The sequence below is a fragment of the Drosophila sechellia genome, chromosome X (genome assembly GCF_004382195.2).
Source record: "Drosophila sechellia strain sech25 chromosome X, ASM438219v1, whole genome shotgun sequence".
NCBI lineage: Eukaryota > Metazoa > Arthropoda > Insecta > Diptera > Drosophilidae > Drosophila > Drosophila sechellia.
Genome location: NC_045954.1, coordinates 2,133,431 through 2,160,315, shown reverse-complemented (window position 1 = coordinate 2,160,315; position 26,885 = coordinate 2,133,431). Strand labels below are relative to the sequence as shown.

The 26,885-nt window shown below is 51.0% G+C and overlaps 6 protein-coding genes across 6 annotated transcripts; 3 read left to right on the top strand and 3 right to left on the bottom strand.

Annotated features, from left to right (window-relative positions):
• Positions 1-57: 57 nt before the first annotated feature.
• Positions 58-2,132, top strand: LOC6616126 (alpha-tocopherol transfer protein-like). The gene is made up of 6 exons (XM_002040455.2): positions 58-616; positions 917-1,076; positions 1,177-1,258; positions 1,322-1,624; positions 1,691-1,827; positions 1,884-2,132. The coding sequence occupies exons 1-6, from the start codon at positions 451-453 to the stop codon at positions 1,963-1,965; spliced, it is 930 nt and encodes a 309-aa protein (XP_002040491.1). The 5' UTR covers positions 58-450; the 3' UTR covers positions 1,966-2,132.
• Positions 2,133-2,311: 179 nt separating this feature from the next.
• LOC6616125 (protein crooked neck) lies at positions 2,312-4,674 on the top strand. Its single transcript, XM_002040454.2, has 2 exons — positions 2,312-2,428; positions 2,487-4,674. Exons 1-2 carry the CDS (start codon positions 2,393-2,395, stop codon positions 4,557-4,559), a joined length of 2,109 nt encoding a protein of 702 aa, XP_002040490.1. The 5' UTR covers positions 2,312-2,392; the 3' UTR covers positions 4,560-4,674.
• Positions 4,675-4,679: 5 nt separating this feature from the next.
• Positions 4,680-6,021, bottom strand: LOC6616124 (odorant receptor 2a). Its single transcript, XM_002040453.2, has 2 exons — positions 4,835-6,021; positions 4,680-4,762 (listed from the first exon to the last, which is right to left on the bottom strand). Exons 1-2 carry the CDS (start codon positions 5,975-5,977, stop codon positions 4,712-4,714), a joined length of 1,194 nt encoding a protein of 397 aa, XP_002040489.1. The 5' UTR covers positions 5,978-6,021; the 3' UTR covers positions 4,680-4,711.
• Positions 6,022-6,146: 125 nt separating this feature from the next.
• LOC6616123 (DNA-binding protein K10) lies at positions 6,147-10,049 on the bottom strand. Its single transcript, XM_002040452.2, has 2 exons — positions 8,590-10,049; positions 6,147-7,725 (listed from the first exon to the last, which is right to left on the bottom strand). The coding sequence occupies exons 1-2, from the start codon at positions 9,910-9,912 to the stop codon at positions 7,630-7,632; spliced, it is 1,419 nt and encodes a 472-aa protein (XP_002040488.2). The 5' UTR covers positions 9,913-10,049; the 3' UTR covers positions 6,147-7,629.
• A 177-nt stretch (positions 10,050-10,226) lies between these two features.
• Positions 10,227-14,392, top strand: LOC6616122 (probable ATP-dependent RNA helicase kurz). Its single transcript, XM_032726083.1, has 5 exons — positions 10,227-10,406; positions 10,475-10,666; positions 10,728-13,732; positions 13,795-13,997; positions 14,058-14,392. The coding sequence occupies exons 1-5, from the start codon at positions 10,332-10,334 to the stop codon at positions 14,171-14,173; spliced, it is 3,591 nt and encodes a 1,196-aa protein (XP_032581974.1). The 5' UTR covers positions 10,227-10,331; the 3' UTR covers positions 14,174-14,392.
• Positions 14,393-15,623: 1,231 nt separating this feature from the next.
• LOC6616120 (protein pecanex) lies at positions 15,624-26,518 on the bottom strand. Its single transcript, XM_002040449.2, has 10 exons — positions 26,366-26,518; positions 26,001-26,310; positions 24,997-25,947; positions 21,877-24,900; positions 20,369-21,820; positions 20,059-20,219; positions 19,598-19,997; positions 19,189-19,535; positions 16,700-19,132; positions 15,624-16,637 (listed from the first exon to the last, which is right to left on the bottom strand). The coding sequence occupies exons 1-10, from the start codon at positions 26,516-26,518 to the stop codon at positions 15,624-15,626; spliced, it is 10,245 nt and encodes a 3,414-aa protein (XP_002040485.2).
• Positions 26,519-26,885: the final 367 nt, after the last annotated feature.

The following is a 26,885-nucleotide window of genomic DNA, read 5'->3' as shown; positions in this document are numbered from 1 at the left end:
TGTTCTTATATGATTACAAAGAACAAACGCCTCTTAGAAAAATTTCCCATCCAGCGAATTATCAATTAAAGCGAAAATTGTGTCACTACTTGCGATGGCATTGGGATGCGGCACACGACCAGGTGATTAGGCAGATCCAGAAGCTGGGACGGAACATATTTAGGCACTATTAAGCGTCGTCCAAACGAAATCCGAAAAGCCATTATAAAATTACGTGGCTTTAATCGCCAACGCAGTAGCATTGAATATTCAAAAACTAAATCGATGAGCGAAATCGATGCGCAACTGTCAGTCAGTCGGCTTCCAGTCTTCAAGCCCAAAGGTTTAAAAGCTATTCGAAAGCGTTTTTGAAAGTGATTCGGAAGCGATTGCTGCGTTCGATAGCCGATACCAGACAAGCCTGGCGGAGGGAACAGCGTCGGAGCAATCGATAGCCAGGTCACAGCACCAATGAGCCGCATAGGTGTGAGAGAGACGGGGGCGAGCGGTACGTCCGAGCAGCTGCAGCGGGAACAGGATAGCGACACATCGGAACAGGCGGTGCGGAGGCAGGAACGGGATCTCAAGGAGCTCCTCGAGTGGTTCCGGCAAAATGACAAGCTGCCCAAGGAGATTGGTAAGCGATGAGCCCGAAGACCGTGCGGGAATTCAACATCCGTTCACTGCCCATCAGTCCCATTCCACCTCCCACACCCCACCGTCCATTAATGAGGTCGTTAGTAGGCCGCTCCACTCGCCGCTTTACGTCACTGTAGTCAATTGTATACAAACAGTGAATGTACAGGCAAGTCTCCCTAAATCGAACCGCACTTCTCGATTCAATATATCCCACACTATGTTTGAAGTAATTAATATTTCATGGGGTTAACTCCTTAGCACAAGCTTTCATTGTATCGTACCCTATGTGTATTTACAGATCCGCTGCTGCTCCGACGCTTCTACCAGTGCATGTTTGGGGACGTGGAGGAGACTCGGAAGCTCATCGAGGTGAACTACGCCCTGCGCAACCGGCATCCTCACCTGTTTATCAAGAGGGATCCTCTAGACGCGGACAGCAAGCGCACCTTTGACTACGCGTAAGTGTGTCCTTATTGGGACTCCTTTTCCTTTGAGGCACTGCCTTGTTCCAAAAACATACTTCCCGTATACCCCAATACTGGAATACTCGAATTTCAGGGACATTCTACCGCTGCCTGGCCTAACTCCGGACAAATGCAAGGTGTCGCTGTACTGCTTTCGGGACTTCGATGCCTCCAAGGTGAGTAATAGCATCTCTTTGCTGTAGGATCCTGCGCTCCACACCGCCGATTCCTATCCCCAGATGCACCACACGGAGGACACGCGCGCCTTCTTTATGGTCAGCGACTGCCGGTTCGTGACGCCGGACGATCTCGCCAACCCGGATGTTCTGTCCGAAGGAGAGGTGCAGATCTTTGACATGAAGGGCACCACCATGCGGCATATTTCGCGGCTGACGATCAGCACGCTGCGCGCCTACATCAAGTTCCTCCAGCTGGCATTTCCGGTTCGCTTGCGCGCCATCCACATGATTAACTGTCCCACTTACCTGGATAGGATCGTCAGCGTGGTGAAGCCGTTCATCAGCGACGAGGTCTTCAAGCTGGTGGGTTTCTTGAGAAGCCGTTATGTCTCTTATAACTTCATCTTACCATTACTTACTACACTTCAGATCCGCTTCCACACGCAGAGCATAAATACGCTGTACGAGTTCGTGCCGCGGGAGATGCTGCCGGAGGAGTACGGCGGAGGAGCCGGGTCCTTGGAAGCACTGCGGACCCATACCCAAAAGGCCTTGGTTGAGCATCGGTGGGTTTCGATCTGCAAGTGATAGTTATTCAGTAACGCCTCGTTGGCTTTTGTAGCGACTATCTGATGGACCCCGATCACTGGGTGGTGGTGAAGCCGGAGAAGCGGAACGAGAGTTCGTGGAGATTTTTCAAATAATTACCGAAACCATCTTCCACGGTGGCAAGGAGTCTCCTTCAACTAAAGACGGTTAAAAGTGTTTGAAGTGTATTGGGATAAACAGTTCCTGTGGTTTGTCATCTCCTAAATATCCCTTTTTTTTTAATTTGTGTTGTAATTGCTCAAAAATAAATAAGTAAAAAATGCGTTATTTGTTTTATTTTCAACACAACAAAGTACAATTATTATACGAGTATATATTTATGGAAAAACAAAAATAAAATGTATTTAAAGTTGAAAGCAAAAGGCCAGTGGAGACAAAAATAAGCGACTATCGATAGTGAGCTATCGATGAGCCTATCTTTATCGAACGGCGTTGTTAGTGGCATTATTTATTTTGTTGCGATTTAACGTTTTACCAACATAATATTTAGTTTACTAAGTTAGGGATACCGAATCGCACAACATGGAACGGCCACAGAAGATGCCCAAGGTGGCTAAGGTAAGTGCCATCGTCGGAATTTCACCAAACCAACTCATCCAATCCAAAATTTCACCAGGTCAAAAACAAAGCGCCGGCGGAGGTGCAAATTACGGCGGAGCAGTTGCTCCGTGAGGCCAAGGAGCGAGATCTGGAGATTCTGCCGCCGCCGCCGAAGCAGAAGATCTCCGATCCTGCCGAGTTGGCGGACTATCAGCAGCGGAAGCGAAAGACCTTCGAGGACAATCTCCGCAAGAACCGCATGGTGGTTAGCCATTGGATCAAATACGCTCAGTGGGAGGAGCAGCAGCAGGAGATACAGCGAGCGCGCTCTATCTGGGAGCGGGCGTTGGACAATGAGCACCGGAACGTGACCCTCTGGCTGAAATACGCCGAGATGGAGATGAAGAACAAGCAGGTTAATCATGCTCGCAATCTGTGGGATCGGGCAGTGACCATCATGCCGCGAGTCAACCAGTTCTGGTACAAGTACACCTACATGGAGGAGATGCTGGAGAATGTGGCAGGGGCGCGTCAGGTTTTCGAGCGCTGGATGGAGTGGCAACCGGAGGAGCAGGCATGGCAGACGTACGTCAACTTCGAGCTGCGCTACAAGGAGATCGACCGGGCACGGGAGATCTACGAGCGATTTGTCTATGTCCACCCGGACGTGAAGAACTGGATAAAGTTCGCCCGCTTCGAGGAGTCTCATGGGTTTATCCACGGCTCTCGGCGGGTATTTGAGCGCGCTGTGGAGTTTTTTGGTGACGACTACATCGAGGAGCGCCTGTTCATCGCCTTTGCACATTTTGAGGAGGGTCAAAAGGAGCACGACAGGGCGCGCATCATCTACAAGTACGCTTTAGATCACCTACCTAAAGATCGCACACAGGAGCTGTTCAAGGCCTATACGAAACACGAGAAAAAGTATGGCGACAGAGCGGGTATTGAGGATGTAATTGTTTCCAAGCGCAAGTACCAGTACGAGCAGGAAGTGGCCGCGAATCCCACCAACTACGATGCCTGGTTCGACTATTTGCGCTTGATTGAGGCGGAGGGCGACCGGGATCAGATCCGTGAGACGTACGAGCGGGCCATTTCCAACGTGCCGCCTGCCAATGAAAAGAACTTCTGGCGACGCTACATTTACCTTTGGATCAATTATGCTTTGTACGAGGAGCTTGAAGCGGAGGACGCGGAACGCACGCGGCAGATCTACAAGACCTGTCTGGAGCTGATACCTCACAAGCAGTTCACCTTCAGCAAGCTCTGGCTGCTGTACGCCCAATTCGAGATCCGCTGCAAGGAGCTGCAGCGAGCACGCAAAGCTCTAGGCTTGGCCATCGGCATGTGTCCCAGAGATAAGCTCTTCAGGGGCTACATAGATCTGGAGATTCAGTTGCGTGAGTTCGAGCGCTGCCGCATGCTGTACGAGAAGTTCCTGGAGTTTGGACCGGAGAATTGTGTCACTTGGATGAAGTTTGCCGAGCTGGAGAATCTGTTGGGCGACACGGACCGGTCGAGAGCCATTTTCGAGCTAGCGGTGCAGCAGCCGCGCCTGGACATGCCAGAGCTGCTGTGGAAGGCGTACATCGACTTCGAGGTAGCCCTGGGCGAAACGGAGCTAGCCAGACAGCTGTACGAGCGACTCCTCGAGCGCACGCAGCATGTGAAGGTGTGGATGTCGTTTGCCAAGTTCGAGATGGGCCTCAGCCACGGCGACAGCGGGCAAGATGCCGAGCTGAACGTGCGGCTGGCGAGGAGAATCTACGAGCGAGCCAACGAGATGTTGCGTCAGCTGGGAGACAAGGAGTCGCGTGTTCTGCTGCTAGAGGCATGGCGCGACTTTGAACGCGACGCCTCCGATTCGCAAGAGATGCAAAAGGTAATGGACAAGATGCCGCGGCGCATCAAGAAGCGGCAGAAGATCGTCTCGGACAATGGCGTCGAGGAGGGTTGGGAGGAGGTATTCGACTACATCTTTCCCGAGGACGAAATGGCTCGACCCAATCTCAAGCTGCTGGCTGCCGCTAAGATGTGGAAGACGCAAAAGGACAACACGGTGGACGACCCGCCCGCTCCAGCTATTGCATCTGAACCAGAACCTGCAGTTGATGCTGCTCCAGCGGAGACGACGGATAGCGGCGACTGATCCGAAACAAGCTATTCCCTTCTGCGTAAAAATCGTTGCTTTTGAACAAAATCGCAGATTTTTCGCTTTATTTTTGGATACGTTAGGAATAAACCATTTTAATAAAAAACCATAATGATCTTTCTTTTTTTATCTGATATATAATAAAGTTCTTACTTGGCCCTAAGCAAGAGTGTGAAAACGGAGTAGGTGAACCTCATGACCTGGAAGTGCGTATCAAGTGCGTACATATTTAATCAAATCAAAGGACATTTGAATATATAATTGTGCCTTGCCTGCTCGAAGGTCTCCAGCGAGAGTGCGATGTAGTTGCCTGCGTAGATGAGAGAAGGCCGCTGGGTCCTGGCCAGGGTGAAGAGCAGTTCGCGCTTGAACTTGGGCAGCTGTTCCACCCAGTTGCAGTCGTAGAAGGCATCGCAAAGCGCCTCGCTCTGTGTCCGCATCCTGTCCCCAAAATAGCAGATTACAAACACCTCCAAGGTGACGGCCGAGAAAAATACAATTGAGATGATCATGGCGGTGTGGTCGTGGTCATCCGCCATGTACAGGAAGTGCATGGCGACGGTACACTGGACGGCAGCGGAGCAGACGAACTGGGCCATGCAGGCCACAGAAAGGACGCGCTGAATGATCTCCCTCAGTCGATGGACCCGCGCCAGATCGCGGATGCACTCGATGAGTTCCTGGTACACCTCCTCCCGCCAGGCTTCATATGACTGTCCTTTATAGGACTTTTCTGTCCTGCATCCGATCCGCCGCACCCTCAGCTCCAAAGCACGCATATGACCTGTGAGCAGGCAGAGAAACGCAGGCGGATAGGAATCACTAGCGCAGTTCTGTATAGCCTGCACTATCAAGCCGAAGAGCTGGTAGATATTGATGAGCACATAGTTTCTGGTAGAGTGCATCCAGTCAACGCCGAACCAGGCCGGATACAGGAGCTCTCGATCCGGGCGAACGACCACGCGGACGCAACTCATAATAGTGCCAAATACGAAAATACTGGCAAAGGTGCGGAAATTGCCCTGTGCGATATTTACTTCCTTCCGCAAGGCAGAAATCTCCCCGGGATCTCCCACCATCCGGGCTCTTGCGTCCATGAGCCTTAGGAGCGAGCGAATCTCATGGAGCTGCTTCCTCACCATGTACACATTTGCAAACTTCAAATTGGCCACAATATCGGTGATAGTAATGGTCAGGTTCTCGCACAATCCGGCCATGTTGGTGGTGAACAGCAGCCTGGCCAGCAAGCTCAATGGAAACAGCACGGTTACCACCAAGTTGACCGTTATGGAGTACACCACGTAACGCAGGCTAGAAACGCCCGGAGGACGCATCAGGCCAGTCAGCTCCCAAACGCGCCAGTGATAGTACACAGCACTGTGGGTGTCCAGTTTGGAATCCTCTTGATTCGCCATTGTCCCGGTTACCTTTGAGGCAACTCAATGGGTCCTATTGCCTATATACTCTTGCTATTACCAGTGATTGCGCTATTTAATGGATTGTTGGCCAAACTTGTCGCTTAAGTGGCTGGGAATTGTAACCATAGGCCCGAGTGTAATGATCCCCCATAAAAAGTTTTCGAAATGCTTGTTGGAAATCTCTCTTTATTCTGCGGTATTCTTCATTATTGCGGGGATGGGGAAAGTGTTTATATAGAAGCAACTAACGATTAAACCCAAATGCACCTGACAAGCAAGGTCAAAGGGCCAGATTTAAAAATATAATATTTAGTCTTATGACTCCCTATTTGCCATTAAGTTACTTAGCTACCTGAGGGTTAAATCTTCCTCATTGATAATAATAATTCCACTATATGTTCAATTGGGTATCACCGCGCTTAGTGACAGGACGGGCCCTAACGAGCCGTCGGTGGTCTATAAAGTGTGCCTTACAAATACTTGCAACTCTCCTCGTTTTGAAGTCAGTAAAGTTATTGCTAATCGAGGGATTGCTTTTAACTGATTTCTTCGAAATTGGTGCTATGTGTATGTCGCTATTAACAAGTATGAATTGAATGTCAAGTTTAACCAGACGATGCTTAATTGTGTTCTCAACTTTAAAGGCAGAAATGTTTACTCTTGACCATGGGTTAAGGTGTACTGTTAACTGGTTGGGAGATTGGTGCTATACTAGAGTTTTTACAGTGGGTCCCTTGGGCTCTACTATTCCGCTAAGTGGGGCTGCTTTGAGGCTACTTGTCAGGTGGATCAGGTCATGAAGATCAAGAGCGTGATTAATCTACTGTCGGTGAAGAGAACAGTGGAATTGGGTCAGGGACGGGGTTTGGTGGGGAAAAAGAACACAAAAACAAATCCGTAGATGCACACCATCGAGCACACGTTCACAGAGTGATCTTAATTTGTAGTTTTTAAGAATTAATTTAAAAATACAATCAAGTGGTGTAATCCAAGGCCTACAGTGTGATTTATGCCAGAGTGCTTAGGATCCGGCCACTCTTTTCCAATTATGTCGCGCCCACGCACTCGGGCATCGAATAGGAAAATAATTTATATATATATATATATCAATATATATGCATACATATATAGGTAAGGGCGTGTCATAAATTGTGTACACATACTTGAAATGGCTGCAACTTAGAATTGAACAACAAATAGTTTTCGAATAATTAACTGGTACGTTACGTTACGGATACATTTCAATACTCTACTTTACGTTACGCTAGGTTACGTTAGACAATTGAATCGATTCGCAATCTAAATGTTTATCGCTATTGCTAGAGTTTCGCCCACATTATTATCGCTGGGTTTGTATTTGTTGCTACATTATCGTTCTAAGCTCAGTTCTCAGTCGCAAAAGCAACGTGTGACAAAGGCGCCTCCTCGGATTACGATTGTGTATACGTATATCCGACATAGAGTCGGGGTTTTGAGTTATATTCGTCTCCAATTGTCAGACTCTTGCTGTTGCTCGCCGTTAGTTTTAGTTTTGAATTGCTCATTGGTTTAAAGTTTAAGTTTACATTTAGTTCTGTGAGTCGACCGGCCTGTTCTTGAGTCGGTTCGATTCGATTGATTAGGTATTCGGATTCGGTTGCATTGGCTGCCTAGGGATTTGGAATTGTTGCATCTTTAGCGCTTCCGGCCTTAGGGGCTGCGCTCTGACTTGAAATTGCGTTTTTGTCTTTGTCTGACTTGGCATCCTGCAAAAGAAATACGAGAATTGCCAACGGTGTTCAATAGCAAGGTTGTTGAGTGTGTAAAAAGAGCTCTCAGATCTGTGTTCGCTATTAAATGCATTCTGCGAACTTCTCTTGGCTATTTCCAGATAACTACGCATACGAACATTAATCACTCAAATAGAAACGGGAACAGTACACCTTCTTATCATTATCATTTCATATACAATGAGTTTCAGAAGTTGGTTTATATCTGCTAATTAAGTATCTAAATTAATGTTCTGGCAGTTTAAAATTCATCAAATTCGCTTTTCGCATGCCAACCAAAATGGAAATGAAAACAGCCATAGGATTCAGTACTGAGGCTCGTTCAATTAAGAATATTAAGTTACTAAGAGTGCATTTATGAATCTACTATCGAACAGTACAAAATTATTAGTTTTTTAAATTTGTATACAAAGTGGCACTAAACGCTTTGTATTGCAGTTCTAAATAGTTACACAATTTTGTTCAGTTCCTAAGAAATATATGGCTGTAAATATATGCCAATAGTTTCTCTTTTGCGGATATATATCAGTGCCAAGGAAACCGAAGGTGAAAATCGATGTGACAACAACCTTCCGCAGGACTGCAGGATAATGCGAGGGAGTGCATCAGGTTGCGACTTACTTTCTCACTTTCTCTGCTCCCTTTTCTTTTCTACCGCCCGGCAAACGCAACAAAGAGGGACGGGTGGGGGTTACGGATCAAATCAGGGGTGCAAAGTGATTCCGGATTAAGCCGGTACGGTACTGTACCCGGAATCGGTGTGCGCCCCTGAATAGAACTTCGGATGGGACACCTGTTCCTAGGGAATGAGGATATGTTAGGGGTCCACTATATGCTCACCTTGGCCTTGACACTGGCTGCCTCCTGCTTGAGATACTCTTCCCGCGCCGCTTCGTAGAGACTAACGAACTTGTCCCGCTGGCCCTTGTACTGGGCGAAGAGCTCGTCGTCTTTGTGACCCTTCAATCTGTTCTCGATATCCACCTTCTTGTCGTGCTCGCTGCGTATCTCGTCCGTGACCCAGGGCTTTTCGATGGGATACTGATTGATCAGGTTCTTCAGTGTCTTTATGCTGCCCTTGCCTTTCACCACCTGCTTGATTAGCTTGGGATTGGGCTTCATTATCCGGCCGCCATTCATGTTCATTGGTCCATAAGGTCCGACCGGTGGCATTCCCCGCGGCGGCATCCGTGGACCCATCATGTGCATAGGCGGTGGAACACCCATCATAGAACCTGGACCGGGTCCGTTGCGACGCATAAAAAGTGGTGGCGGTGGCGGTGGTGGTCCACCCATGGGGCCCATGGGTCCGGGACCGCGCATACCAGGCATCGGTGGCGGGAAAGGCATTTGTGGGTATGGTCCTCCAGGGCCCATCGGTCCGGGTCCCCGTGGTCCGGGGCCCATCGGACCCATTGGCGGGCCCATCATGAGGCGTGGAGGACGGTTCGGAGGCGGCCCACGTTGGAATCCATTAAAGCCACCGCGTATCTGGTTGGGATTGTTGCCCGAATGGCGCTGCCAATCGCTCCCGTTCATCTGGTTGTTGAAGGGCTGCTGCGGCTGGTTCATATGATTGTTGTTTTGGTTGTTCATCTTGCCCTGCTGTTGGTTCGGACTGGGATGCTGGTTCGGATTGGCATGCTGCTGCTGGTTCGGACTGGGATGCTGTTGCTGGTTCGGACTGGTATGCTGCTGCTGGTTCGGACTGGGATGCTGCTGCTGGTTCGGACTGGGATGCTGTTGCTGGTTCAGACTGGGATGCTGCTGCTGTTTGATGCCCTTCATAGACTTCTTCTTGGGACTGCCTACCTGATTGTGTTTGAATCCTGGTGGCGGGCTGCTGAAGTCAATGTACAGGGGATCGCTCGGCATTTGGCTGGAGGAGAACATCATCTGATTGTTACCGTTGACCCTGTTACCGTTCCCATTTCCATTCCCATTTCCTCCTGGTCCGGAGTTATTTTTGCCCGAACGAAAGGGTTTCCTGTACGGAGCCGCAGCTGCGCGGGGATTATTGTTGTTCCCATTATTATTGTTGCTTTGGTTGTTGCGGTGCTGAAGATTTGGTTGCTGCTGTTGCTGAAACTGTTGCTGCATTTGGTGCGGGTGCTGCTGCGACTGCATGGTCCAGTTCTGATAGAATTGGTTCTTGGACACCATTGCAAGAAGCTGGATACCGCTGAATAAGGGGGTTCAGGACTCGAGCAGAGCCAAGCCGAAACGACAGGCGGGGAGCTTATGGATCTAAAATGTTGCACGCCTATTTGTCACAAAAACTTATATTGAAAAAATTACGATGAATCGATTTCGATAACGTTTCGATACCAGTGCTGTCAAACGAGTGTGAAGAACGCTAACAATATGTTTTTTCCACTAATGTTTCCACTAACACAAATGTAACAGGTAAAGCACATCACATTAAATTTTAGAGTGTCTCAACCTTACAAACAGTAGTTATCGCCTGCGCTGTTATCGATAAACGTACTTTGCACGTGTGATTTAAACCAATGTTTATATTATTGGCTAGAGTTAATTCTGTTACTTTATTTTATTAACTCTTTTGGTAAAGTAAAGTAATCATGGGCAAGAAAGTGCACAATGCCAAGGCGCGGCAGAATCCACAAACAATTGTGGACAACTCGGCCGTGAAGAAGGTAGGTCATCCGTCGGACCAAACAGTTTGAATCCGCTTTCTTACCGTTTACAAATCCAATACTCACAGATTCAGATCGATGTGGATGCTGTGGCCGGCGGCAGCCAGGTTGGCTACGATGAGGCCAACGCCCTGGTGCTGCCCTCCGAGAAGCGGGCCACCAAGATTAAGGTGGACAAAGTGCAGCACGTGAAGATCCTCTCCAAGAAGCAGCGCAAGCACCTCCAGGCGATTGTGGACAAGAAGAAAAAGAAAGAGGGTGTATGTTTTTATTCGGTTCTAATAAAACACTGCAATTTAATTGAAATCTTTTCAAATTTAGCGCGCTCAGCTGTTGGGTGACCTTGCTGCCGTTCAAATTCCAGAGGAGGAGCTGCAGCAGTATACTTCCATTAGCCAAGTGCAAACCGTGGGATTGAAGCGTCTACCCACCCTGGACGAGTATCTAGCCAAGAAGAAGGAAAGGCAGGCCCAAGTTCTAGCTGAAAAAAGCTCAGCGTCGGGTCTCCGCGTAAATGCTATAAAGGGCTCCAAGCGCAAGCTTCTCGTCGAAGAGGAGGAGGAACTAGAGGCCAAGCGAAAGAATCCAAATGTAATTAGCGTGGAGGAAGATGACGAAGATTCGTCATCCTCTGATGACGACGATGAGGAGGCACCAGCTCAATCCGCTCCTATTGCCATACCCTGTCCAGTGTCTATAGCTCCACCGCAAATCGCTGTTAAACCACCCATTAAAAAGTTGAAGCCAGAGCCTAAACCACCTGCCTGTATCCACCAGACTGTCTATGTTCCCGTACATCGGACAACAGAAGTTCAGAATGCCCGTCTTCGACTGCCCATCCTCGCGGAGGAGCAGCAGGTGATGGAGACAATCAATGAAAAGCCCATTGTGATCGTAGCTGGTGAGACTGGCTCCGGAAAGACTACCCAGCTACCGCAGTTCCTGTACGAAGCGGGCTACGCACAGCACAAGATGATTGGAGTGACGGAGCCGCGGCGAGTTGCTGCTATTGCCATGTCCAAGCGGGTGGCCCACGAGATGAACCTGCCGGACAGCGAGGTGTCATACCTTATTCGCTTCGAGGGAAACGTAACACCTGCGACGCGCATTAAATTCATGACCGATGGTGTGTTGCTAAAGGAGATCGAAACTGACTTTCTGCTTAGTAAGTACTCAGTGATCATCCTGGACGAGGCGCACGAGCGCAGTGTTTACACAGACATCTTAGTGGGTCTCCTGTCTAGGATCGTGCCCTTGCGTCACAAACGCGGGCAGCCGCTGAAGCTGATCATTATGTCTGCCACTTTGCGCGTATCCGATTTTACAGAGAATACACGGTTGTTTAAGATTCCACCACCGTTGCTTAAAGTGGAGGCTCGGCAGTTCCCCGTGACCATTCACTTCCAGAAGCGCACACCTGATGACTATGTGACTGAGGCCTACCGCAAGACCTTAAAAATCCATAATAAGCTTCCGGAAGGCGGCATTCTAATTTTTGTGACGGGACAGCAGGAGGTCAACCAACTGGTGCGCAAGTTGCGACGTACGTTTCCGTATCATGCGCCAACCAAGGATGTGCCGAAAAATGGAAAGGAATCGGAGGAAGAAAAAGAGGAAACAATAGATGATACGGCATCGACTGTGGAGGATCCCAAGGAGCTGGAGTTTGATATGAAGCGAGTTATACGTAATATTCGCAAATCTAAGAAAAAGTTCTTGGCGCAGATGGCGTTACCCAAAATCAATTTGGACGACTACAAACTCCCTGGTGATGATACGGAAGCAGACATGCACGAGCAGCCGGATGAGGATGATGAGCAGGAGGGACTAGAAGAGGATAACGACGATGAACTAGGCTTGGAAGGGGAGTCGGGAATGGGATCTGGTCAAAGGCAACCTCTTTGGGTCCTGCCGCTCTACTCGCTCCTCTCATCGGAGAAGCAAAACCGCATCTTCCTGCCCGTTCCCGATGGCTGCCGGCTATGCGTGGTCAGCACCAATGTGGCAGAGACATCTCTCACCATCCCGCACATTAAGTATGTTGTTGACTGCGGTCGCCAGAAGACGCGTCTCTACGACAAACTGACAGGCGTGAGTGCTTTTGTGGTAACCTACACGTCTAAGGCTTCGGCGGATCAGCGTGCAGGACGAGCGGGTCGCATCAGCGCCGGACATTGCTATCGCCTCTACTCGAGTGCTGTGTACAACGACTGCTTCGAGGACTTTTCCCAGCCGGATATCCAGAAAAAGCCCGTCGAGGACCTAATGCTGCAAATGCGATGCATGGGCATCGATCGCGTGGTGCACTTTCCCTTTCCCTCACCACCAGATCAGGTGCAGCTGCAAGCTGCCGAGCGGCGATTGATCGTGCTAGGTGCCCTGGAGGACGTCAAGACAGAGAAGACAGATTTGCCACCAGCCGTTACCCGTTTGGGTCACGTTATCTCGCGATTTCCCGTGGCGCCGCGCTTTGGAAAAATGCTGGCTCTGTCCCACCAGCAGGACCTACTGCCTTACACCGTCTGCCTGGTGGCCGCACTTTCAGTCCAGGAGGTGCTAATCGAAACGGGCGTTCAAAGAAATGAGGATGTGGCGCCCGGCGCGAATCGGTTCCACCGCAAACGCCAAAGTTGGGCGGCCAGCGGGAACTATCAGTTGCTTGGAGATCCTATGGTTTTATTACGTGCCGTAGGAGCTGCAGAGTACGCCGGATCGCAGGGCCGCTTGCCAGAGTTTTGTGCTACGAATGGATTGCGCCAGAAAGCGATGAGCGAGGTGCGAAAATTGCGCGTCCAGCTGACCAACGAGATTAACCTGAGTGTTAGTGATGTTGAGCTGGGTGTGGACCCCGAACTGAAGCCTCCCACCGATGCCCAGGCGCGGTTCCTTCGTCAAATTCTATTGGCCGGCATGGGCGACCGGGTGGCTAGAAAGGTACCTCTGGCAGACATCGCCGACAAAGAAGAGCGGCGGCGATTAAAGTATGCGTACAATTGTGCTGACATGGAGGAACCAGCGTTCCTGCACGTCTCATCCGTGTTGCGCCAAAAAGCACCCGAATGGGTAATCTATCAGGAGGCATACGAGCTGCAAAACGGCGACTCTACCAAGATGTTTATCCGCGGCATCACCGCCATTGAGCCGGAGTGGCTTCTTCTATACGTTCCCTTGCTCTGCAACATACGTGAGGTGCGCGAGGATCCTGCTCCCAGATTCGATAAAACATCTGGGAAGATCTTCTGCCACGTGGATGCCACGTTTGGCAAGTCGGGGTGGGAGCTGCCACTCGGGAAAGTGGAGATGCCAATCAGCGAAAAGGCCTGCTGGTGAGTGTCTTTTTAAAGGTGGGGTATTTAAAGAAGTGATCATACTAATTATGTGGTTTCAGTTACTTCGGCATGTTTCTGCTAGAGGGAGAGGTTTGCTCGAGGTTAGCCGACTTCCGGAGCAAACTAAAGACCACACCCGCCTCTGTAATCAAGAGCTGGTCCAGTATGAACAACAACGTGTTGCGCTTTAAGCGCGCTCTAATTACCAAGCAGATCCATAACCGCCAGGCGCTGCTCGACCAGTGGAACAGTGATCCTCACTGTGAGTTTACCCCAGTTTCCCGAACCCTAATTTCCTTGCTAATCTGCTGTTTCTTTTTAGTCCTTTTGGAGGAGTATCAGAACATGCTCTACAACGTGGCGCTTAGCGAACTGACGCCTTTATGGCCACCGGTGGACAAGAAAGAGCTTCAACACGCCAGTAAAAAAGCTAGATAGATGGGTTTTTTTTTGTATAACAAGTTTCATTTATTATTTATTTAATTGATATATATTTATATAATTTTTATGTATAATATAAATATGAAATTTGTTTTAAATGGAACTAAAAAAATGGAGTGGAGTGAGGGGGAATAAAGATGTTTTGTTAACAGCTAGTTTCGATAAATGTTTAATACAATCCATATATGTACATAGAAATAATCAATATTCATTGTATTTTGTTGTCTGTTGGTTTTGTCTCTTGGTAATTAATTTTAAGAAAATTTGTCTGCTCTTGGTGAGAAATTAGCATTTACACTTGTAAGATGAGAGATTTGGCTAATTGGGCATATAGTGTGTATACGCCTTGGTATATGGTATATACTCATCGAACGAACGGAACGATCGGATTCGGATAGGCCGACAACTGTAGCTTTGTTCGCTTAGCTTCGCTCTTCCCTATATGTACATGTAAATCGCTAGTTGGGATTGGGATTAGGACTCCGTTTGCTGCAGCTCCTCCACCCAGGCAATTGGCTGGGACTTCTCAAATGTCATCCACCATACGTCTACAAATGTGTGTAGAAAAAATCAGTCTAATATATTAAGGCAACGTGAGAGCTTTACATGTCGTCATTCCACTTGATCCTCGTCCTCATCCTCATCCTCTTAATCATCTAGGAATTGTGTGTAATATCTTAGTTTTGTAACTTGAATCCTGTCCGAAGTTCGCTAATCGCTTAGGCTAATGTAATGCGGGATTTGTATCATTTGTGTACTCTTTAACAATCGAATTTGGTATGTTTTGTGTCTGTGTGTGGGTTCATTTACTTTAACTTTAAACTAATTTCCGTTAAATATACATTTATAAATTCTTTAAGTTTGCTTAATATTTCTGTATTGGCTAGCGAGAGGAGAAAGAACAAAATAGGTAATGTTTGAGAAGCATTTGGTTTTCCGTTTCCGTATTATACAATTCGCAAGTTACAACAATTAGTTACATATATTTCTTATGATCTCCGTTCCAATATCCTGCTCTCGATTTGCGCTCTTTTTCCTATATACCGAGTATAACCTATAACTTTTATTAATACTAAAATTGAATTCTTTGTTTTTTTGTTTGTTTTTGTCTGAATTATTGTAGTTTGCTCCTAATTCCTATGCATACACTAAACGCAGTCGTTTTATAAACATTACTTTGATTTCTTGGAAGTGTTCTCATTTGTTGTTGCTTGTTTGTTTGTTTGTTTTTCTGGCCAGGAACGGTGCTCGGACATGGGCCACACCCATAGAAAAGGCGTACAATGCGGAAGCCCGGGGCAAGGTTGTCTCCTCTCCGCGATTTCAATCTCCATATTTCTGCTCTTTGCTGATATGTATTACAAGGTTGTGTCCATGTCCGCCTTGGTGTCAGTCCCTGCCTTTGGGGTGTTTGCTTAGCAAACAAATGCAAATATATGTGATCCTGTTAGACCGTTGTTCCCGCCTCGCTCTCGCCATTCTCATCGCTTGGTGACTCCTCGGAGGCCAGTTCGGGGATCTCCTCCGGATCGACTGCATCCTCTTCCTGGCATAATGAAGGGGAACTTGGGGATTTGGCACTGGAAGTGGAGCTGGTCTCAGCAGGAACGGGACTAGACGGAGGTGTTAGCGGAGCTGGCTGCTCCTCGGGCTTCGAAACGGTCACCTCTTCCAGCGGCGCCTGCTCCTCGATATACACCACTGCTTTCTGTTCCTGTTTTGGCTCAATTTCCATTTCTCCTACTCCCTCTTCACCTTCGTTGGCAGTGACTGTGGCTGTGTCCTTTTCCTTAGATTCCTCCGCTAGTGCATCTTCCAGTTTCTGCTGCTGCTGAACGGCATCATCCAGTTTTTGTAGCAGCTCTGGGGACAACTCACCCATATCGTAGAGTCTTCTCTTGTTATTGTCCAAAATGATTTCCTTCCACATGCTCACCAGCCTGGAGAAGTTCATCAAGTCGCCATCATCGCCCTGTGGCAATGGAATGGAGCGAGTGGACGACGTATCCTCGTCCTCGGAACTGCTGCTGCTTACCGCTCGTATTTTCCCCTTGTGTGATTTAGAAGCATCGCTGGTCGTTGCCGTCGAGGATTCGCCGCCTCCAATAATTGGAGCAAGACCAGCCAGCTTTAGCTGAATGTTGTACTCGTGAAAATCGCGCTGGATGGAGCTTCGTCGTGAATTGGCCATCTCCTCTGTGCTGCCCATAATCTGATTATATTCCCTTAGGCCCAACTCCTCTACGGGCACATAGTGGTCGCCGATTTCCACGAGGTAAACATAGCGGTTGACATGCGAACGGAAGCGAATATCCTTATGGTTAGGCGTCCAGCAGTGGACCACATGGCCCACCATGCCGGCACTCGGCTTCCAGTCCTTCCAGGACAGCCTGCCACCATTGTTGCGCATTCGTTCAGTTGGCCACACAACAGCATCGATGATGTCCAGGCAGTCGTAAATCTGTTCAATTTAGGTTTAGGCTTACTACCTTGTTTAAAGGGTCTATAATTATGTCTACTCACCCCAGTGTCATCAACAATTATAACCTTCTTGAAGATCTCAATGCGCGGCTTCCTGATAACGCCGCCTCCTCCAGTTCCAGCAACTGTTCCCGATCCTGCGGGTTTTCCCTCTGCCGCTGAACTACTAGTTCCTGTGTCCACGGCAGTGAGGCAAATGGGTCCCTTGGTTTTCCGTGGATAATCTCCTGGCGTGGTGATAATGTTGGCAAGGCCCACGCCCATTCCAAGACCCAGACTGCCAGAAGAAGAGGAGAGCTTTGTGCTGCGTGGGCTTGATTCATGTTCCACTTGGGTTTGAGGCGCGGTAAGATCCTTTCCTGGCTCACCGCCGGCTCCACCGCTCGCTATGGGCAAAGTGGCTCTGCGTTCATGATCTCTACCTCGACTGCTGCCAACTTCAGGTCTTCGACTGCGCACTCCGCCACTACTCGTTGCTCTGGTGGGCCCACTGGCTCCTGCTCCCACAACTCCCGATCCAGATGTTTCATCACGTTCCCTGTTCAGCAGACCCGCAATAAGTGTAGTGGATGTGGGTTTCACAGGCATCACTGCCAGACCTCCACGCACCACCGCCAAACTGTCGCTCACATAGCTACCGCCCAGATTTGCGGGAATGGGTCCTCCGGGAACATTTCCCGGACGCACGCTGTAGTAACTGTTAACCGTTAGAGTGTTGTAGAGAGGAGCAGAAATAAAAACGGGAGCTAGATCCCCGGACTCGCCTCCCGTGCTGCCAGCGGTGCCGGGAGGAGCTACTCCCAAACCTGATCCTGTCGAGGCACCCACTCCCGTAGCAGTGGATGCGACACCAACTACGCTGCCACCGCTGCCAAAGTTGCAGGCACCCAGTTGGACGGGTCCCGATCCCGGATGCGGTTCTAGAGCAGATCCCGAACTGCATCCCTGGCGACATCGCTCTCGTATACGGTGCCACCACCCCAGCACTGTATGCCGAATGGTGTCCAATGTGATGGCGCCCCCAATCACTTCGCACAGTTGGGCATTTGTATCCGCATATGACGTTGTTAGTGGAGACACGTAGATGGGATACCCAATAGGTTGATCGCAGCTGGAGTTAATGATGTTGCGCAGCGCCTGCTTGGCATTCTGGATACTTCCGCGCTCCGGGTTTCTATTCCTGAGGTAGATCAGTTCCTGCTGCTGTCCTGCCCACAGGCCACGAACGCACTCTCTGTTGAGTTTGATTACCCGGAAGCTGAGACACCTCTTTGTCAGCCGGATAATGCGGTACTCATCCGAGCCATCCTCCATTACGTGCCTCAGGGCAAGTAGATTGGGTGCTCCACGTAGTACGGCACTTCGCCAAACGGGATCAGCCTCATGCGAAATTACCAGCTCGTTAGAGCAGTTGTCAATGGCATCGTACAGGGCATGAGGATCCAGGAACTCATCGGGATTGGTTATGTGGTCCTGCTGCAGCTTAAGGGCCATCTTAACCGCTGGTGCCACAACCGAATGAAGTAGCTCCATGTCCGCAAAGACCCATTCGTCGCGCGGCGATGTGATCCGAAAATCTCCCTTGAACAAAGCATGTAAACCGTGCAGAAAGAACTCCACACCGGTCAACGCGCTGTGCGAGGCCGTGGCCAGGGATCGCCTGGCCAGAAGGCCCAGGGCCAGGCACAGAGACACGAGCGGTGCATCTTTTCCCACGCTGGCTAGTTTCAGACGAAGTGCAGGTTTTTCCTGACTTTCTTTCCGGCTAGTTGGAGCTCCGGCTCCTGCTCCTGTGGTGGTGCTACTCTTAGCCAGCTTCACGAAAACATTTTGATCCATATACGCTACGTAGCCACCCAGTCCGGGAGCACTCTCTGATGTTTGCCGGGAGATATTGGCAAAGCTATGGGAGCTGCTCAGCTGCGGATCTCCACCTCCACCGGTCACTCCTCCTGTGCCAGGGACAGTAGCCCCTCCGACAACTACACCTCCTCCGCCTGCGCTGGTTTCCTGGGCAACACTCTTTTGTGGACGGCGCAGCTGCTGCTGTGACTGTGACTTGGATTGACCTGAAGACGGACCAGCCTGTCCACCGTGCGCCGAGAGATTGGGAGTGCTCTTCGAGTCATTGTGGGCGGGCGTAACCGGCGCTGGCGGAGCAACACCCGCTGTTGCTGGGGCGGACGATGCTCCTCCAGCAGCTGCTGGTGCTTGGGCAGATGGTGCGCCTCCCATGGAGTTGGCATCTCGACGCATATCCACACAGTAATTGATCCATTTGAGGTACACGTAGCAAAAACTGGAACGCGTGATGCCTACTGCCCGAAAATCAAAGTCCTCGTCTAAATTGAAATTAAAAATGGGATCTAGGTCAACGAACTGTCGGCTTAGCGTATGCTGGAGGGCATCTTGTATGGGACCGGAGGCAAGCCACTGCTCAAGCTTCGGATTCTTTACAACATAGTAGATGATGCTCTATAAGATAGTTCTTGATTAGCTAAAGTTATTACGCGATAATCCAGAGGGCTCACCTTAATGTAGTAGGTAATGAGCACCTTGCGATATTCAAACACCTGTAGCGTGGCGCTGGCTAAATTGTCTGATATGGAGTAGCCCTCGATGACATATTGGGCTGCGACCACCTGCCAGGCCAGCCAGCGGGTGGAGAACATGGCGTTGGCGCTGAGCAATCGGGGCAAGTGGCCCGGATCGCAGCAGCAGCATCCGTCGTTGTCCTCTACGTCCTCGGTGATGGCCTCCACCTCGCGCTGCTGGCAATAGGTGCCGCGGAACTCCAAGCCGCGCATCTGAAACGTGCATAACCCATTGCCTAGCTCAATGATGTGAACCAAACAGTTTAGATCGTCCGAGGCAAGAACTGAAAGGATAAACGGGGTCTCTTAGCCTCTTTGCAGGTAAGGTATAAAGTTATGTTGTTACCAAAGCAGTCTCCTTGGTTGACATTTCCCCAGCGACCCATCAGGAGATCACCGCACAGAGAGTGCTGCAGAGAGCGGGTTAAGTGCTCGTAGAAGATGCTGTTGAGGTTGTTATCGTCCGCACCCAAGTCCCGCTCGAGCTGGGAGCTTAGCCTCGTATTGGAGTGGTCTATCCGGCGCGTGTTGTAGTCCCGCTCCCAGAACTTAATAGGACGCACATACGACGTGAGAAAGATGGCGCTTCCCAAAAACGGATTGAGCGGAGTGGAGAGCACTGCGGAGATGCCCGCCTGCAGGAACAGCATTGCCGAGTGCGGTACACTAAATGGCTGGGCGAAGGCGTGGAAGGCGGATCCCCAAGTAATTTGCCACGGAGCGATGTACGTCACAATAAATTGCAGCTAAGAAAGAACATGCATTAGCATGCATTTGGGTATTATGATGGCCAGGCCGAGTTCTCACCTTAAGCAGGAAGTCACAGCACTTGCGAAAGGCCAGCGACACAAAGAAATAGTCTATAATAAAGGTCTCTGTGGCCATGGCAAAGTCGATGCGGAATAGCAGAACCGTAAAAACTATGATCAGGTACTGGTTGGTCGGATCCGAGTAAGCGTTCCTTACAACTGATAATAAGAGATAGATGGATTGGGATTAGCTCAAAAGTGAGGGAGATGGAAGATCTGCATATAGGGTTTGCAGTTCAGTCCTTAGATATATTATGTACATTTAATAACGATTTCAAATGATCGATTTCTTTGATCGGATGACTCACACTTTAGGGCGCAGATCGCCACGATGAGCGTGCCCCAGGGCAATCCAAACTTAGCCACAATCAACTGCGAGTCCGCCGTTAGAGAGGAAATGGCCAGCAGGGGAAAGAGCACGTTCCGCTCCAGGACACTGAGGTAAATGTAGAGCTTCTCGAACCACATGATCTTGGGGGCGTTGAGCACCTCAAACTGGCCGAACTCACGCTGGCGGAGCAACGGACGGGCGAAACAAAGCCAGGGCATGTGCTTCCTCATCTGCGGCACGATGTAGTGCAGCAGAAGTCCAAGTACACCGATGAACGAGTAGAGAACCACGTTGAGATCCGGCTGCAGGGCGGTGAACACGGTGCTACAGTGCAACCCCAGTACACTGACCGCCAGCAGGGTCATCACCACCAAGTCGTTCTTCAGACGAGTGGTTACTGTAGCCTGCAGCTTTCGTGGGAGTGGATCGGGAAGGTCGTTGCCAGTCCCATTGCCATTAGTATTTCCGTTAGCGCCGCCGCCACTGCCATTTTCACTGGCTTCGGTAGTTCCAGTTCCAGTTCCCGTTCCCAGAATCCCCTGCTGTTGCTTTTCGTCAGCAGGTGCTTCAGCTTCGGCGTCGGGATTTGCCTCCACGCAAGCGGGTGTGGCATCAGTTGTGGCTGTGCCCGCCCCTGCTGTCAACGTAGACATGTCCCCGGGGTTTGTGGCAGATGATCTGGAGATCTTGTCCTCACACTCATCAATTTTGGCGGCTGGGTCATAGTTCTCCACTAATTCGTGCTTGCTCCCCACCTCGCCAGCCAGTGTATTCCTACGTTGATCCTCGCCTTCCACCGCCTCCTCGGCAAACGCTCCAGCTTCCACCGCTGGTTCTCCCGTCCCAATGGAGGTACACGAACTGGAGGCGGTTATGGCCCTCTTGCTACTGCTGATCGTCTTACCCAGGGTCTGCTGACTGCTGCCCAAGGACGAAGTTTTTGATTTGCTGTGCTTTTGTTGCAGAGGCAGATCTTGATCCGTCTCTAGTTGATCATCTGCTCCGTGCTCTTTCTCGTGATGTTCTTCGTTGACTGTTAGCTTTTCTAGCGAGCTCAGCTCGATCTGCTCAGGTTCCGTTTTTATGTCTGTTAGCCTGTGCTGCTTTGGAGTGCTGGTGGTCAATTGAAGGGCAGTGCTATTGGCAGTCCCTGATCCGGTAACTGTTCCGGCTGCTATATGTTGCATCTGCCTGAGATCCTCATCCTCATCGTCCCGATACGTGCTCACAATGCACGTCTTGATCAGCCGCCACAGGTGGCTGAAGTCGCTGGCACATCGAGACAGATGGTAGCCCAGGGGTACCAGCATAGCGCAGAAGATGGAGAACAGAATGTACTGCGTTCCGCGCTGCTCGTCCAATGCTCCGTACAGAGGTCCGTAAAGCAGCATTACAGCTAGCACCGACCGGACCACGCACAAAAAGGAACCTATAGAGTATTAGGAATTAGTATAAGAAATTAGTCTAGGGATTTAAGGGTCTCACCTAGAAGACTGCTAGCAGCATTTCCGCCAAAGACATGCATGTCGATCTGCTCGAGCAGGTACATAAGAAACGTGTTTATCTGGGGACACAATCCCACTGAGAATATGATGGGGAAGCACAGCAGCAAGATGTAGAGCGCCTGCAGAAGGAGGGCAACCACATCGGCAGGCGAGTAGCGCATGCCAAAGAATACCACCGGGTCCGGTGTCCGTTCCCCGTAGTTCGTATCTAGGCGCTTTAGTAGCAACAGCATGCCCCCGGCAAGGCAGAAGTATATAGCCCGCGAGTAGGCCACTGTCTTGTTGAATCCGTGCACTGGCGAAGCTGCGTCCGGTTGCACACTTTTTACTAGCGAGTACTGAGCTCCCGCGATCACTGCGCAAAAGAGCAGGGCACATAGATCCTTGTAGTGATCGTGCTGCAAGATCGCCGCTCCCAAGCAGGCTACTAGGGTGCACAGCAGACTGGCCAGAAGGACGTGCATCCAGTGGAGATCGCGGTCGAACAGGGCAAGAAGCTCCAGCCGGTCCATGGCAATCTTGAACTCGTGCTCTTGGCCGCACCACTTGAATCGGTACTTGTAGAAACTCTTTGGAGCCGCTGGCTTTTCTGTCGCGGATAGAAGGCACGCGGGTCGGGTCCAGTAGTCGCAGTAGGGTGCAAAATGCCCGTCCACATTCAGCATGGGCTGGCTCATCTGACTGAGCTGACTGATTTGGCTGATCTGGTTGCTGGGGTGATTCGCCAGTCCTAGGGCGCTTAAGACTCCTCCCCCGCCACTTGATGCTCCTCCTCCTGCGCCGGAGGCTGAAACGGAGGCAGCCTCACTGACATTAGCCGCCAATGCTGCTGCCGCATCACTTAGTTGCTGCAATGCGTCCAATTGGCTGCGGTCTGCCTGGCGCTCACTTCGGATCACATTGATTAATCCCTGGACCGAGAACGGAGCACTGGATGGGTGCCGGGAGCTAGAGCCTCCGCGCATTAGCATGCCCACCTGCTGCTGCGTCATTTGCTGAGTTGCGAGTGTGTTTCCTCGGACTCCTGAGTTGGCCTCCGCCGCCGCCGCCAGCTGCTCGCACATCAATTTGGCATCCAGGCGCAACTTATCCTTAGCCAACGCCCGCTCAATGTTGGTCATGTGTTCCACACTGGAACCGGAAGTGGGATGGGTGCCCTGAAGCGCTTGAATGGCATCCTGGTAGAACTGGAAGTGTGCGTTGGACATGTTCGGCGGGACCAGGCTGCTGCTTGCCGGGATCGGAGTGCCGTCCGCCAAGGTGCCGGTAATTGGACGGCCCCGGTCGTCCACGGCTCCGCCGTGCATCAGCCAGAGCATCTTGTGAATGTCAGCCGTCAAGCTATCGGTCAAGCTGATGCTGTGCGTCGAATTCGAGGAGGAGGAATTCCGCGAGGCCAGCTTGGTCTGTTTGACTAGGGCAAACTCGTTTCCAGCCTCAGCCGCATCTGCCGGGGAGCCTCCTCTGCGTCTTCTTCTCAGTTCATCCACTTCTCGGTACTTTACCACTTTTGGAATGGCTCCCAGGCTTTTGGCAGCCATTTTCGAGGTGCATGGTTGCTCTTCGTGTAGTTGACATCTTTGTAGGATCTGATACTGCTGCAGCTCCAACTCTATTCCCGACAGCAGTTGGTCCTTGGAGCTGGCGCTCACTTGCTCGCAATCACTTGAAGGGCAGCCAGAGTCCGCCTCGCTGCGTATGGGGACGGGAGGATTAGGGGCTGGGATTACTGCCCCGGACTGGTGTGATAGCTCATGACGGAGTTGCTTGTCAGCTTGAATCTCTCGCAGTGTTGCCGGCTGGCGATTGCGATCGTTGAGCAATGGAGATCTCGACCCCGTGTTATTATCCTCCGTTTCCTCGTCTTCGTCATCATTTCCGGCACTTACCCCTACTGCCACGGATCCTCCCGACGACCCAGCGCCCTCCACTGATGCTGCTTTATGATGGTGGTGCAAATGCGAGTGGTGATGGAGATCGTGGGTCTTTAGGACGTCATCCAGCTGATTATGCGTCTGCTGCAGCTCACTAAGAATGTGCTCAAGGTTGTCGTCAAAATCTTTAAACACATCCTCGTCAGCGCCGACTTCGTCTGCCAAGAAGCCACCTACATCCGATTCAACACTGTAGTGCGTTTGGCTGCAGCCCAACGCCCGCGTTCTTCTTCGGATCGGGACGTCGTCCACCTCATCGTCATCATCGGCGTTGCCTTGTCCTATTCCCAAGCAATCATCACCGTGTTCTTCATGTGCCATCTTCTCGTCAGAGTGCTCCACTATGGGGTATACTGGAGGTTCAATCAATGCTGTTGTGGAACCGCAGGCGCTGGAGCTTCCGAAAAAGAGACTGCTGCATGTGCTGCTGTTACCAGGCGCTCCTCCTCCAGCCGAGGGAGTTGCGTCGCTATAGCCTTGCGTAGGATACAGGTTGAGGTGTTGGTTTCGCACCAGACTTTTGCTAGGAGGTGGCAGAGGGTTCCGCATCTGTTGTTGACCCGAGATGGCCTCCACGCTGTTGGGGTGCGGACTGAGATTGGACACAGAGGGCTGCTGGCAAAGAACTTCCAGGGCTGCGCTCTTAATGCGCCTCACTCCACCAGTTCCTCCGGCCCCCGCGGATGTGCCTGCTTCTCCAGACGTGCCCCTGGAACCTCCTCCGCCCACCAGAGACGATTTGTTGCCCTGGCTCGAGCCGTGTTTGTAGCTCGTAGCGTTGGAATGTCTGCGTCGCTTCATACCAGCAACAGATCCACCTCCACCTGCTGTTCCACCACCGCCTGTTACCGATCCTCCCGTTCCTGGCTGGGTAACTGCAGCCAATTGAAGTGCAGACATTGTGCTGGTTGGATCCTTACGGATGATTGCACCTCCTAGGTGATGATGCAGGTGGTGGTGGTGATGGTGATGACGATGCTGGGTGCGAAAAGTTGGCTGGTGTGGCTGTTCAATGCCCAAATCCGATTTGGTGTAGCTATCGTCCTCCAGGTACACATCCGGAAAGGGATCTACATGGGCAACATAGTACATTAAATACAATAAAACTAACTTATTGAGGTTTCTAAGCTACAACAATGGAGAGTTCTGATTTTGTATCAGCTTACCTAATATCCAGGACTGTAGTGCCCGGCTACAAGCATCCGCCACTCCACCGCTGCCCGCATTCCTAACCAGGCCCAGTTCCATGTCTTCCACGTCGTTTGCGGCACTACTGCCTCCTCCACCGATCACTGCCAGTGCGCCGATGCTGCTGGCTGCACTGTGGTGCGGAAGTTGGAGAATAGGCTGAAAGAGTCCACCACGGCTCTGGTGCTTCAGCCGCTCGTCATGCGTCTCCGAACTTCTGTGGCGCTGCAGACGCGAGGAACGTCCAGGATTAACTGATGAGTTCGAGGCGGGGGCAATGACCACGACGGCGGTAGATGAAGAGGGAGCATCTCCTCCGCCTATTCCTGTCGATGGGGTGCTGGTTATAAAGTGCTGACGCGGATTGGTCTGACCGCGCGCCTTGTTCGTTGGCTGAGAGTGCAGGAACGAGGGTGCCGCTGTGGCTATCGTATCCGACTGATTGCGCATCAACTTGTTCTCCGCGTTGGAGTTTGCAGCCGCCGCAGCTGTGTCCAAGCTGCTCTGTCGTTCCAGACGTCGTCGATGGCGGCGGCTAAACACCTCAGAACACTTGCGCGACAGATGTCCAGTGCGTATGTGCTGGGCTGGTGCTGTTCCCGCTCCCGTAGGTCCCAGTGTACTCACTGCTGCGCCTGATCTACTGTCGCCGCCACTACTTCCTCCATCTACGCTACCCGCACTGCTTCCAGCCGCCTCGACAACCTCCGGATAGACAGTGAGGTACTTGTTGAACAAGTCTGCTTGAGCGGCGGCGCTGGTGGACGAGTTTCCGCCCGGCCCCGTGCTCCGAATGGACTTGCTAACGCTGGCGGAACCAGCCAGCGATTGTTGATCCTGTTGGCTACCGCCGGATAGCATGGATGGGGCGTAGAACATGAGTTCAATGGACTCCGAGCTGTTCTTGCGATGCACATCGACTTTGAGATCTGCGAAAAGAAGTTCTTAGGCTATGGCACGTGAGCACAGAAGAACCACTCACCAATAATGCTGTTCACGTTGTCGATGGACATGATGCTGTTCTCCTCGCTTGCTTCATTAATGGCCTGTTCGACGGAAATGCGTGAGCCGCCCGGTCGGATGACCTTCATCTCGATGCCGCCCTCGTCGTCGTGGCGCGGTTCCGTTTCTTTGGTGACCTTGACGAACTGCGCCTTTAGGTCCACCTCGGACATGGTCTGTGCGCGATCGTATAGCCTGTGCAGCGCCAAATTGGCCAGCTTTACCATCAGAATGGTTAAGCTCGTTATCACGCAATACAGGCACCATGTCAACCAAGTGCTCGGAAAGTACTGCAAGAAGACCGCATGAACGGACTACATAGGACTACACTCGGTCACTACTTACCAGGTAGGCCACGAAGGGCGAGCAGAGTAGGTAGAGCCACAGGTAAAGGTGCACCACGTTGCAGAAGACGCCCTGATGCGGATCGTAAAAGTAACCGCCGGTCAGCGAGGCCCACACCCCCTGGCGCAGAATCTCCAAGGTCTGTGAACCCATGGTGGCCTATACTGCATCGCTTAGCCGCCGAATGGATGAGGATCCACGCTTTTGCTGCTCCAGCTTCCGGATTACTCACAGTAGGAGTTGCTATTTCTGCTGCCGCTGCTCTTCGTCACTCTTCCGCTTCCGTTTGTTTAGTTGCTGATTAAGCCTGTCAAGCTTCAGGCGGGGGGCGTGGTCTGCGGGCGAGGCTTTGGGAGGCGATGGCAGCGTGGGTGGTGAACGGGGCGGAGGGGATGGCAAAGGCAGAGTCGCTGTTTTTTTTTTTTTTGGGAAAGCTGTGGGACAGGAGATAATGCTGCGGCTCCGCTGGAAACACTGCAACTCCGGATTGGCTTTACGCCGTTGTTTGTTTTCCGGAGTC

Coding starts and splice junctions, on each gene's coding strand:
- LOC6616126 (XM_002040455.2), top strand. CDS start 451: ATGAGCCGCATAGGTGTGAGAGAGACGGGGGCGAGCGGTACGTCCGAG. Junction 617..916: donor CAAGCTGCCCAAGGAGATTG/GTAAGCGATGAG, acceptor GTGTATTTACAG/ATCCGCTGCTGCTCCGACGC. Junction 1,077..1,176: donor AAGCGCACCTTTGACTACGC/GTAAGTGTGTCC, acceptor CTCGAATTTCAG/GGACATTCTACCGCTGCCTG.
- LOC6616125 (XM_002040454.2), top strand. CDS start 2,393: ATGGAACGGCCACAGAAGATGCCCAAGGTGGCTAAG. Junction 2,429..2,486: donor AGATGCCCAAGGTGGCTAAG/GTAAGTGCCATC, acceptor AAATTTCACCAG/GTCAAAAACAAAGCGCCGGC.
- LOC6616124 (XM_002040453.2), bottom strand. CDS start 5,977: ATGGCGAATCAAGAGGATTCCAAACTGGACACCCACAGTGCTGTGTAC. Junction 4,763..4,834: donor CGCTGGAGACCTTCGAGCAG/GCAAGGCACAAT, acceptor ACGCACTTCCAG/GTCATGAGGTTCACCTACTC.
- LOC6616123 (XM_002040452.2), bottom strand. CDS start 9,912: ATGGTGTCCAAGAACCAATTCTATCAGAACTGGACCATGCAGTCGCAG. Junction 7,726..8,589: donor CAGCCAGTGTCAAGGCCAAG/GTGAGCATATAG, acceptor TTTCTTTTGCAG/GATGCCAAGTCAGACAAAGA.
- LOC6616122 (XM_032726083.1), top strand. CDS start 10,332: ATGGGCAAGAAAGTGCACAATGCCAAGGCGCGGCAGAATCCACAAACA. Junction 10,407..10,474: donor ACAACTCGGCCGTGAAGAAG/GTAGGTCATCCG, acceptor CAATACTCACAG/ATTCAGATCGATGTGGATGC. Junction 10,667..10,727: donor AGAAGAAAAAGAAAGAGGGT/GTATGTTTTTAT, acceptor TTTCAAATTTAG/CGCGCTCAGCTGTTGGGTGA.
- LOC6616120 (XM_002040449.2), bottom strand. CDS start 26,518: ATGGGTTCACAGACCTTGGAGATTCTGCGCCAGGGGGTGTGGGCCTCG. Junction 26,311..26,365: donor CGCCCTTCGTGGCCTACCTG/GTAAGTAGTGAC, acceptor GTCTTCTTGCAG/TACTTTCCGAGCACTTGGTT. Junction 25,948..26,000: donor CAACGTGAACAGCATTATTG/GTGAGTGGTTCT, acceptor TTCTTTTCGCAG/ATCTCAAAGTCGATGTGCAT.